This window comes from Lynx canadensis, chromosome E2 (genome assembly GCF_007474595.2).
Source record: "Lynx canadensis isolate LIC74 chromosome E2, mLynCan4.pri.v2, whole genome shotgun sequence".
Classification (NCBI taxonomy): domain Eukaryota; kingdom Metazoa; phylum Chordata; class Mammalia; order Carnivora; family Felidae; genus Lynx; species Lynx canadensis.
In genome coordinates, this window is record NC_044317.1 from 33188916 (window position 1) to 33201521 (window position 12606).

General features: G+C 50.8%; 1 protein-coding gene across 4 annotated transcripts in view; it reads right to left on the minus strand.

Moving 5' to 3' along the window:
* Positions 1 to 12606, minus strand: part of NOD2 (nucleotide binding oligomerization domain containing 2) — a 37481-nt gene that overhangs the window by 24244 nt on the left and 631 nt on the right. For 2 of the 4 annotated variants that reach the window (XM_030297714.1, XM_032591331.1), the window contains exons 1-2: positions 6508 to 9047; positions 4715 to 5181 (exon numbers count right to left, since the gene is read on the minus strand). In XM_030297714.1, coding sequence (XP_030153574.1) covers positions 4715 to 5181; positions 6508 to 6517 — 477 coding nt within the window. In that variant the 5' untranslated portion in view covers positions 6518 to 9047. Of the gene's footprint in view, positions 1 to 4714; positions 5182 to 6507; positions 9048 to 11603; positions 11679 to 12606 lie in introns of those variants that run through there. The other 2 variants (XM_030297715.1, XM_032591330.1) reach the window with 2 other exon arrangements.

A 12606-nucleotide genomic window follows, 5' to 3' on the forward strand; every position in this document is an offset into this window, starting at 1 on the left:
TTTCATGTAAAAAAAAAAAAGCATCAGGTACCTTGAGAACCAAAGGAAATGGTCAAATTAAGGAGGGCTAAGTCAAAGTGGTTTATAAAACAGATCTCCAATTTCCTTTACCCACTCCAAGTCAACAGCAACCGTCCCTGCCCTGCCATGGCAAAGTGCGGAGATTTGCATTCTGGAAAGGCTCAAACAGGGTCCCTGGACTGGGAGGCACCAGGTACAATAATGGAAGTGGGTGTCATACCCTAAAAGAAGGTTTAAATGACCACGTGCAAAATGAGTATTGAATGCCGATACCTCTCCCCAACACTATAACCACCCAGCCCTCAGCCCTCTTACTCACTGGGTTCCCACAACTCTGGTGGTCAGACCTTAACTTCCAGGCAGGAGGTCTGTGACGTCTACACTGGTAACTTGACCAACCTAGGGGGAAAGGTCTCAAGATACAAATAGAACCACTTCCCAAAATGTCTCCAGTGAAACTCAAGGTAGACAAGTATCACCTGCAGTCTCTGAGTTTCCAGCAAGTTTTAGAGAGTCTATTTCAGTCATGAGAAGACAACTAAGGATCATCATATGCCCAAAGAAAGCATCTAATATGGGAGACTGAGCCCAAATAAGTGGAGAAGGGAAAAGCAACTTGTAGGATAAAAAGGTTATGCAGGGTGAAAAAATAAAATCTGCCCCCCCCCCCCACAAAACAAACAATGACAATAACAACAACGCCAAAAAAACCACACCGTATCATTATGATCCTTAAGTAAGACAAGAAATTGCATCCATAAAACAAAAACAGGATGCTATAATAAGAAACATTTTTAAATAGCTCTTGGAAATTAAAAGTGATAGCAAAAATGAAAAATGCAAGGTTTTAAAGATAAGTTGAAGATATCATAGGGGAAGTAGTACAAAAGGACACAGAGATGGAAAACAGAAAAGAAGGAGAAGAAAATTAGGGGATCAGTCCAGGAGTCCTAAAATTCAAATAGTAGTTCCATAAAGACAGAAGAGAGAAAACAGAAAGAAATCACCAATGAAGTAACCAAGAAAATTTTCCAGACAATAAAGACATGAGTTTTTGGTTCAAAGTGCCCCTTGAGTGTCCAGCACAATGGAAAAACACTAAGGCACATCACTGTGAAATTTCAGAATGTTAAGGGCCAAAAGAAAATTTTACGTGCTTCCACAACGAGTTATAAAATAGTTTTGGAATTCTAGCAATTCTTCTCTGGAAGACAGCAGATAAGGGAGTGATCATCTCCAAATTCTGAAGAAAAATGATGACCAACCCAGAATTCTATACCCAGCCAAATTACTGACCAAATATGAGGAAAGTCTGCGATATAGAAGAGCTTAAAATTTAACTCCTATATACTCATTTTAAAGCAGAGGTGAGACCTGATCTCCCAGAATAGAACAAACCATGAAAAGGAAGACATAGTAATCAGGATTTAGGAAAACCCACACAAGAGGACCATAAAGGGAGATCTTGGGATGACGGCTCTGCACTGTAAGCAGAAGACCACTAGTCGAGGAAGATTGGAGCAGTGTGACTTAAAACTCAGACGTGTTGAGGGTAATTATATCCTAAATGTCCAGGCAGTCCTGGCTCTAATCCTTATCTATATTTGGCGTGTCTGCGTCACAGGCTAATATCATTCTTTCTCTCGCCCCCTGTTGCCTGGGTCAGCTGAGGACACCCATTTCACCCCACAGAAGTGTTTGGCCTGGCCCTATTCCTGGGAGCTAGAAGAGCCTTTGACAAGCTTACAACTGAACACACAGAGAGCCCACTTCCTCTGACCATATTCCAGCTGGACATCCGGCCCCTGACTCATATCCGCCCTACCAGATCCTCCAGCTGTAGTGAATCTGTATTTCTCAGGACTCACTCATGACCTTGCCCACTGACTTCTCAGCAGGAGCCCATACAAACTTGAGAAGGTGAAGCCAGACCATGTCCCTGAGATCCTGTTCGGCATCCCTGCTCCTGGGAGCCTGCATCCAAGAAAGCGAGGCAGCACTACCCTTTCCAGACACCGCTATGCTTGTGCTTGCTACATGTTTTTCAAAACGAAACACATTGCATGGAGAATCATTGCATAAGGTGTTAAAACTATAAAGAAAAGCAAAGAATTGATTTAACACAGAAGTCAGGCTAGCGGCTGCGATCGAGGAAAGTACTAGTAACATTCTATGCCTTCGCATGGGTGAATGGGAACATGTTTATACCACCATATAGGGCATTATACGTTTCTCTGCTGGCATGCTACATTTCCCAAGTCAAAGGTCTTGTAGTTAATATTGTAAAAGAGTCAAGCGATTCAGTCTGACACCCTGGCCCTAGCCACCTTAGCAGGTGCACGAGTCAGATGGACAGCTGGTATTACAGCCTCAGGTTTGCTAACAACTGTTATGCTCACCTGTGCGAGTTCACCCCACGAAGCCCCATATTTCATGTCAGAGAGTAAAGATCATAAGCTCTGGAGACAGTCAGGCCTGGATTTGAACTCTAGCTGGGCCACTTCTCAAATGGGTAGTTTGGGTAGTAGTGTTCACTGTTAAGAAACAGTATAGCCAACACTACACCCTTGGAAGGTAGCAGTGTGGCTTAGAGACGATAAATATAGAGGCTAAGGACAGTGCCCGGCACATGGTAGGCACTCAGTGAATAGTACCATTGGGTATTTAAGGATATGGTTCTTTACCTTACATTTGGATTCGTTCCATAGCATTTTTCAGCCCCCAACCTGCAATCTATGACAACCACCTCTTTACAGGAAATTATAAGGTCAGTCTATGAGAGTATACAAGGCAGTCCTGGATTGGGGAGATAAGGTTAGTGGGACACACCACAAGAGCCACCCACACTTGTCAGAAATGCAGCCACTGAAGGAAAGCCACCAAGTTCAAGAACAATAGCATTCCAGAGCTCAAAACAGGCTGAGAGAGAACTGGATTCTAAAAACTTCAACCTCAGGCAGCCCAGTCCCTTTGTAAACTCCTACCACCTGCAGATCTCTTGTCAGCTACTCAGCTCAGTCCCAGCCCTCCCTGCTTCTGCTGCCCACAGAGCCCTTTCTTCAGATGGATTCTTAGCTTGTTAAAATGCAGCCTTTCTTCTTTCCTAATATCAGTATTTAAGGTTACAAATTTCCTTCTATGTTCTGCTTTCACTGTCCCCCATAAATTTTTATAAACCAGGTTCTCATTATTGTTTGGTTCCGAATATTTTCTGATTCCCATTACGATTTCTTCTTTGGCCCTTGAGTTCTCCTATTTTCTTTTTTCATCAATCCAATCACCTCCTCTCTTAGTGCCCTGTTTTCTCTAGACCCGAGGCTACCTTCTCTAAACCCCTCAGAGCATCCAGACCAGACCACATTGTTGAACACGCCATCAAAAATGACAAGACACAATTCTTTAACTTCCCGTGTGGGCTGATTTGATCCCCTCAATAGATCACAAAAGACACCAAGGTAGGTGCAACAACTAACATGTCTTCTGTAATCCCCACAGGGCCAGGATCAAGGAGCTAGTACTCAGGGGACAATTGTAGGTTTCATGTGAACTAAAGAATAACGAGAGGGGACCACATCACATCTGCTCTGTAAATACTCAGCCACCTTGAGCTAGCTTTAAAACAGTCTTGAGGACAGACTGGCTTATCCTATCAGTCTCAACCACTTACCTAAATGCCAAATACACTTTTTTTAATAGTCAAATAAAAACTAGAAAGTCCCCCAATTCAGCCCATCCTAATGCTGCAATTTAGCTGTAATTCATTCAATAACCCATGTGCTTCATCAACAAGTATTTATTGAGTGCCTGCTTATCGAGCCCAATAAGATTCAAGAATCTGGCACATAGTAGGCATCTACCTATATTCTGGCCAAATAAATGAATGAATAAATTAACAATGAACAAACGAGTCAAGGTACTCGGTCCAACATGGCACTCTCATGCCACCAAACCCCTTTTCTGGGCATCAATTTTCCAATATATAAAATGGGATGTCAGCTACTGTTCTATCTGTACCACAAGAGCCCTGAGGGTCACTGTCTGGGGAAAAGTGTTAAAGAGTTTCCAAGACACTTTTCTGGTCTCGTGGAATGGCATCCTCGGAGGGAGTTGCACCCCAGCTCTGAAGGTCCACGAGCCAATGCAAGTCCGTATCAGAAATCCAACGTGGACATTTAGGCTACATTAGTCCATAGCAGGCTCTTACTAATAATTAACAATTAACTGTGAAGTTAAATGATGTACTAAGTGCAACGTAAAAATTATTAAATACAGATACAAGCCAACGAATTTTCATGATCTGTTGAGCTGTTAACTCAAGAGAGCCAAAAAGCGTACGAGTACAGAATAGCATTGAGAACAGAGCTGAGAGCGGCCAATGGAAATGAGCAGTGAATCTGCTAGAAACCATTCTAAGCATCATGCGGATGAACTCAGTGACTTCTCCCGAGAGCTTTACTGATGCTTTACAGATGAGGAAAGGAGACAGGGGAGATTAAGGATGGAGAGTCCCCAGAGAGAAGCCCACAGTCGCACAAAGCAGGCCCTGAACAACTTTTACCTGCCTGGCTGCCTTGTTAGGGAGCATCCCATCACCTTTCTCCCCAGAGGGCTGACTCCGCAAAGGCAACTTAGTCTCGGTGACTAAACACTCTTTTCCTATGAATTCTGATCGCCCAAAACGGAAGTGCCTTACCCGCTGGGATGACGTGAAAACAGGCAGCCTGATTTCATCACATTCATACCGGCTGATGAAACCCCGCTCCTGTGCCAGGTCCAGCACGCCCTCCACGTGGCTGTAGAGTCTCCTGACGATGGCGGGCCGGTGACTCTGCAGGTCATGCGCTGGGTGGGGTGAGTGGGGATCCCAGCGGCAGGAAAGCTCCGGAGCCTGACAGCCGGTCTGGGCCTCCCGGACAGCTGCGATGAGCTGTTCACAGCCCCAAGCACCCTTCTTCCAGACAGTGTCCAGGAGGCGCCTGGCCAACTGGGAGAGGGGCTGGCCCAGGAGGCTGAGGCCCTCGTAGTCTTCCCAGGAGAGGACTTCCCAGGAAAGCAGCCAGTCCAGGATGCTCTCGAAGCCCTCCAGGGACCCCGAGACCAGCAGCCCCACCAGCTGGCTCCTCTGCGCCTGGAGAGCCTCCTGTGTGCACATCTCATAACCTGGGAAGGAGAATGAGATCAGCACAGGACTCCTCTGGAGGCAGGCAGGGGGCAGTGGAGGGGGCAAGTCGGTCCCACCCCAAGTCCGGAGAGGCCACAGATCTACTCCGATATCACCCAGTCCACACTCTCCATTATACAGATGTACAGACTGGGGCCCAGAGAAGGCAAGAAATTGGTCCAAGGTCCCACAGGGAGTTCGAAGCAGCCAGGAGTTAAATCAAGACCCCTGGTTTCCACATCTGCACTTCCTCCCTGCCTTAAGAAGTTTAGTAAGGCTTGTGCTGATATTATGAGCAATGTTCCCAAGGGACCTGGAAATGAACACTCTTTGAGATCTTAGGAGAGGGCTATGCCCTGCCGGCTGGATTCAGACGGACAGCAGCACTCTCTCCAATGACAGCTAATAGCTACTAAGCACAGGCAAAATGCTGGCACCATACTAAATGCTTTCACATGTGAATTCGTCAGCACGCTGAAGTAGATGCTATGTCGGCCCCATTTTACAGACGAAGAAATTGAGGCACGGGAAGGCCAAGTGACTTAGACAAGAATTCACAGACAGATGAGGTGGGGCTGGGGTTTGAATGTAAGCAGTGCAATTCCAGAAAGCATGCCTTCAATCCCCTCCATATTTGGGTTCCACACAGGGGCCCGAGCCCATGCCTGGTAGGTAACCCACTGCGATTCCAAGGGACAGAATAGAATACTGCTATCAAGATCCCAACCCAGGGACACCTGGGTGGCTCAGTCGGTTAAATGTCCTTCTCGATTTCGGCTCAGGTCATGATCTCATGGGTTCGTGAGTTCAAGCCTGGCATCGAGCTCTGTGCTGACAGAGCGGAGCCTGCTCGGGACTCCCTCTCTCTCTGCCCCTCCCCTGCTCACGCATACATGCTTACTCTGTCTGTCTGTCTGTCTCTTTCAAAATAAATAAGCTTAAAAAAAAATCTCAGGGGCACCTGGGTGGCTCAGTTGCTTAAGTGTCCGACTTCAGCTTAAGTCATTATCTCACACCATTTATGATAAGGTCAAGCCCCGCGTCGGGCTCTGTGCTGACAGCTCGGAGCCTGGAGCCTGCTTCAGATTCTGTGTCCCCCTCTCTCTCTCTGCCCCTCCCCCACTAGCACTCTGTCTCTCTTTCTCTCTAAAAAATAAATAAACATTACAAAAAAAAGTCTTAGCCCCAGGTGAAGCAAAAATCATAGCGCAAACTAAGTCATTTCAAAGCCTAGGAGAGCACGGACCCCACTTACCACCGCCTCCTTCCCAACTGCCCCCAGGCCCTCCCTTCCCTTTCACTCCCGCCACCGCACCACACATTACATGCTGTCATGCCTCTGTCAGTGGCTTGCTCTGGGCTCCGCCTTCAGACTCTGGGTTCTGGGAATCTGAGGGGAAGAGATTTCTCTGAGCTCCAAGCCCTGGGAGGGTCCCCAAGCAGCAGAGAAAATCTCTCAGCGGGCTCCATTGTGCGACTGTCACAGGGACCAGGGACGCGGACTGGTACAGTGCCCAGAGAAAGTGAAAGGGAAAGGGAAAGGGAAAAGGAAGGGCAACACCTCCTTGTTTTTACAAAACAGAGACATTCTGAGATACTCAAGGGAGCAGATGCCAAGGTGCCTAGAGATTTTGCAACTTTCCTCGTTACTGTTTATGTGTCTCCCGTCCTTCTTGGCCCAAGCAGAAGCCTGGGTCTTACTCATCCTGGCATCCATAAGCTTGGCACAGGGCTGAGCCCCGGGGAGGCGTGGGGGACGGTGGGGGGAATGCTTATGAATCAAAACTCCACCGAGGAAGGGGAGGGGCTGGAACATTCTACGCCGGTCCACATATGCCAGCCAAAGGAAGGGACAGGAGACGTCTCCAACCCAGACTGCTGCCAACACTTAGGATGGAAATCCTTGGGCTGGCCACATGAGGAAACTGAGGCAGCAAGGTTACCTGCAGGTCTGGCAGCTTGCGAGGGCATCCCCAGTGCAGCGGCTGCTGTAAGTCAGGAACTGAAATAGATCTCTCTGGACAAGCAGGCCTCCGCCCTGTGTCCACTGCCAAGCAGAGGAGTCAGGAGGGTAGAGATGGGACTTGGGGAAAGGAGAGAACAGGACAGGTAGGAAGAGGTCTGGGCTTGGCCCTGGCATGGCTCTCAGCTGTGGAAACGCCAGACCCGCCGCCACACCTGTCCAGGACCTGGGGCAAAGAACCACCTCCCTCTGGGAACAGCCCAGAAATGGGGTGTGCGCTCTCCCTCTGACCCAATGCCTGGCGGGTACGTGTGAGGCCAGGAATCAAAAACAGGAGACCTGACATTCCTTGCTGACATCCTCTTACCCAGAGGATGCGTGGGAATGAAAAGCAGCCCACTCTTCTGCATCGGGAGAGCCTAGGCCACCCTCTCCCCCTGCAGAGATCATTAGGCTTGGTGGGCATGGCCAAGTCCCCTGGGGGCAGGCCTTGGGCACGAAGGCAAAGGCTGAGTGACACAGGACCGGCGGGTCTAGATTTCTCCACAGACCCCAGCTCCCGGGGAAATCCTGAAAGGATGGTCTGGAGGCCAGAGCTGGCCAAGCCACTGTGCAGAAGTAGGTAATTTTCATCCGCTCTGGTGGAAAGCCCTGTGCGTCCACCATGACCTGCACTGACAGACCCCCCCCCCCACCAGACCTGAGACACACCCACAACTGTGCTCACCCACAAGGGGACAAGCAGGGGCCCTTCCCAAACATACCGAGAATGCTTGAGCCACACATACCCAACTGGTGATATCAAGGATTTGTGGACACCTGCAGGGAGAGACAGGCCCCAGCCCTAAGGGTTGGGGCTCTGGTCCCCCACCAGCAGCTGGAAAGTCCCAACTCTTCCCTGGCCTCCTTCCAGAAACCTCAGAGCAGGTGGAATCCCCAAGGACCAATTTGGTCAGACCCCTGCCTCTGAGCAGGCATTGTTCTCCTAACATCCTTGTAAACATCCGGGGGGAAAACCTGGCCTTGCTTCCAGCTCAGGAATTTTTTCATCATGTCCAACTTAAGTTTCTCCTGCTTTAGCTTAAATTGGGAGCAAGAGAAAACAGATGGCCAGTCAACCCTTATTTCGTAAAAACCGTCCCGAAAATCCTGCTTCTTGCCTCCTTATCACCTGTTCAGACTTCCGCTTCAGACGAACTAAATCTCTCTCTACTGTCTTTTCTTCTCTACTCGAGTTACTGCAAGTTTGGAGTCCTTCACAGTCTTCCCTTGAGGAAGCTGAGGCCCATGAAAAGAAAGAGGCATGAAACAGAGTCAAGTAAAAGGGGCAACCCACGTGGGCCTCCCCTGACCCTCCGGCCCGGGGCCCAGGCCCAGGACCTGACACCTCCTTCCTTCCTGAGACCGCAGCCAGCCGGCTTTCTCCAGAGCTCTGAGCCCGCTGATTTGCTTAAGGGTTGACATTTCAGCCCCCTGGGCCCGTGCAGGCCAGAGGAGGGAGGCCCAGGGAACCTTGGCTCCTCTATCTCAGCGGGGCCCAGGCCTTCCCTGGGGCCTTGGACCCAGCCCTGCCCCTCCTGCAACCCTCTTGTATTCTGCCCCCTTCCCCGAGCTTCTCTCTGGGAGACCATTTCCCTCCTGCACACAGACTGCAGTCTCTCCGTCAGGAGAATAAGAGCCCTCTCTTCCTCTGCCGGCTCCCACCCCAATTCTGTGACTCCCTTCAAAGCAGGAGCCCTTGTCTCTTGCCCGTACTGCTCTCCTCCAGTCCTCCCCTCCCATGCCCTCCGGGCACGTCCTCCTGGGCCCCCCAGATGGCCACCAGTGTCGTGCACATTGCTGGGCTCTCAGCTCTGGACTGGCTAGCTCTGCAAAGGCATCTATCAGAATTCTCTCTCTCTCTCTCTCTCTCTCTCTCTCTCTCTCTCTCTCCTTGAAACACTCCCCCAACTCTGATTTCTCCTCCCATCCTACCGGCTGCTCCTTCTGTCTCCTTGGCTAGTTCCTGATGCTGGGAGCCCCAGAGTTGTGTCTCCCTCCCTGTGAGCTCACCTGCTCTTCTGACTTGAAATGCCAGCCCCAAACTTTCTTCCTGGCTCCAACCTCCCCACTAAACTTATCTGACTGCCTAATGGGCATCTCACACTTAAAAAGCGTAACACTCCAGATCCCCTAGACAGCCCCCATCTCGGGGGACAGCAGGGCCAAATTTCCAGACTCACCAGCCAAAAACCTCCGACCCATCCTGGACTCTACCTTTCTCTCCCATCCCGATCTCCCTGACTCTACCTTCAAACTATACCTCAAATTGGAAAATCTGGTATTTTCCCACGGCCTCTATATCATGGGTACAAGCCCCCAGGGCCTCTTCCCAGAATGACAACAGTGGTCCCCTCGCTGTCCCCCCACTCCACGCTTTCTGCCCTCACCTCTCTACAGTCTGACTTAGTCTGCTAACTCCTGAGTCAGAGCAGGTGACTCCTGCCTTCAAAGTCCTCCAGTGGATCCCAATGCACTCAGAGTAAAAACCAAAGTCCTCACAGTGGCCTTCAAGGCCCCATGCAACAGACACCCACCTCCTCACCCCTTACCTCTCTGTACTCATGTCCTACTAATCCCCCACGGGCACCTCACCCACCCTGCTCTAGCCACGCAGACTTCTTCCTTGTTCCCAGAACAAGCTGGACCTGCTCCCACCAGGCATGCCTCTACCTGAGGGCCTTTGCACATGCTCTGTGCTCTTCCCTCTACAGGTGAACTGTCCTTCCTGTCAGATATTCACATAGCTCACCCTTCACCTCCTTCAAGGCTTTGCTCAATTGTCACCACCTCAGGGAGGCCCTCCCTGATTATGCTATATAAAATTGCAATACCCAACCCAGCCCTCATCCCCCGTGCCTGCTTTGTTTTTCTCCGCAGCACCGCTCACAGCCTGATATATCACATATGTTCTTATTTGATTGCTGCCCTCCTCCTTTCTAGAATACCAACTCCATGAGGGCAGGGAGTTTTGTCTGATTTTTTTTTTTTACCACTATAGCCCCACTGTCTTACCCAGTGTATCAATAAAGATCATTTGAATGAATAAAAGAATGAATTTACTCTGGGGCACCTGGGTGGCTTAGTTGGTTAAGCGTCCAACTCTTGATTTCAGCTCAGGTCATGATCTCGTGGTTCATGGGTTCAAGCCCCGCACAGGGCTCTGTGCTGACAGGGCAGAGTCTGCTTGGGATTCTCTCTTTCTCTCACTCTCTGCCCCTCCCCAACTCACGCTGTCTCTCTCTCTCTCTCTCTCTCTCTCTCTCTCTCTCTCTCTCTTTCAAAATAAAAAAGAATGCATCTACTCTGCATGGTTCCAGGAGGCAGAAGTGGAACCAAGCAGGGGAAATCTGCAAGTCATAGATTTTAGCTAATTGTAACAAGAGCTGTAGGACACTGAACGGGCGCCTCGTAAGTCACTGTCACTGAGCATACCCAGCAGAGGGATCTTGCACTCGGTGGGAGGTGGCTGGGCCAGATAGGGGTCCCTCCCAGCCTCAGATCCCAAATTGGCAAAGAGAATCTGAGAGCAGAGGCAATGGAAATGTCACTCTGGTGTTTATCAAGGGGACAGGACCAGGCAGACAAGACCAGCCCATGGGGAGATGGAGGCCACAAGAGGGACAAGCCTAAGGGCTCAGAAAGAGGGGAAGAAGCCAAGAGCAGACACACAGCCTGGGGTCCAGCTGGGGGAGGGCCTCCCAGAGAAGATTTGGGGAGACTTTTTAGTTTGCTCAAAAGCAAGTAGGACCAGATGGCTGCTCCCCAACATGAGGACTAAAGGAGAAGGCGGAAGGCACACAGGATGCAAGGCTGGGCAGGCCCTGGTGTGGGCCTGGGTGGGAAGGGCTGGGGATGAGCAGGGGTCTCCACACCCACCAAGGGAGGGGAGGAGGCAGAAGTCTCCCCTAAGAGTTTCAAGTCCCCAAGCAGTGTTAGAGATCACCCCGGCCCTCTCTCACCTACACCCACCCCCTCACAGGCATGCTGAAGAGGGGGAAACTGAGGCCCGGAGAGAGGGTAGCCTCCTTTAAGACCCGAAATCTGGCCTCCTAATTCCCAGGCCAGCCCTGCGCCTCAGGACTTCTCATCCTGCAAGTTCTCCCTCCACACCCACCAGGAAGGCCAGACACAACTTCTCTCCAGACAGCAAAAGCTCCTGGGCCCGGGGCCCCGAAGTTCTGCTCACGCCCCCCAAACCTCCCTATCCTCTGTAGACACTGCCCGCCAGGGGGCTCCCCTACCTCCAGAAGCCCCCTTTCCTTCTACCTCCTATTTAGAGGCCGGGACACCCGAACGGAAAACCAGGGCAAGGCCTCCCCAAGCCCGGCTGGAAAGCCAGATGTCCGAGTCCGAGGGACCGGACTCTGGGCGCCCAGCCCCTCCCCGCGCTCAGGTGCCGGATCGGGGAACACTCACCGCGCAGTCACCTGCGCCCCAAGTCCTCCCCGCGGTCTGGCCCAAAACTCCAAGCTCTGACTCGTACACCCTTTCCGCTCGCCCCGCCCCTCCGGTCCGGGTGCCCCACCCCCCGCACTCTCCCTAGCCACCCTACCCGGCGGGCCCCGCCCCTCCAGTCCGGACGCCCCGCCCCTGCGCCCTGCCCACCCACCCTGCCTGGTGGGCCCCGCCCCTCCGGTCCAGGCTCTCGCCCCCCCACCCCCCCTCCCGCTGGCTCCCACCTCTGAGAGCTCAGAGCTCTACCGGGACTGGGCAGGTGGGCGGGCAGGAACGGGACCCCCGCCAAGTGTCTCCTACTGAGTGAGCCGTCTTTCTTTCTTTTTTTTCCTTTTTTTAAATATTTTAATTTAAATCCAAGTTAGTTAACATACAGTGTAATAATGGTTTCAGGAGTAGAATTTAGTGATTCATCACTTATGTGTCACACCCAGTGCTCATCCCCGCAAGGGCCCAGTGAACCAACTTTCTACAACGGGGAACCAGAGAGTCTCTCAGGACAAGGCCCCCTCCAGACACACACGCCCCAGATATCCTGGGGCAGGAAAAGCTAAGAAAGCTGTCCCAGCCGGTATGCGCCCTTTGTGTCCACAGTCATCTAAGGCCTTAATATTGGGAAGTCCCAGAAGTGTTTTCCAGAGTGTGATGGGTTACCTGTCAGGTGAGCGTGGACAGGGCATTTAAATTCCTCTTTTTTCCTTTGTCTTGCCAGCCTTCCGTTTCAGTTGAGGCAAGATGCTCTGTTTGGTACTAATGGGGCTTGAGCCTCTCTAACACTGCCCGCTCTACTTGGTTCTGCCACCATACCTAACCAGAATTTAACGGTACTGTTGTTGTTTCCAGTATAGTAAATTTATTTTATTGTATGGTTTCCTATTCGTCTGAGCAGGTGACACTGGTTTTCCATTGAAGGTATTAATATAAACGTTCCTTTTAAAACACTGGTATTTGGACATTTTTTTAA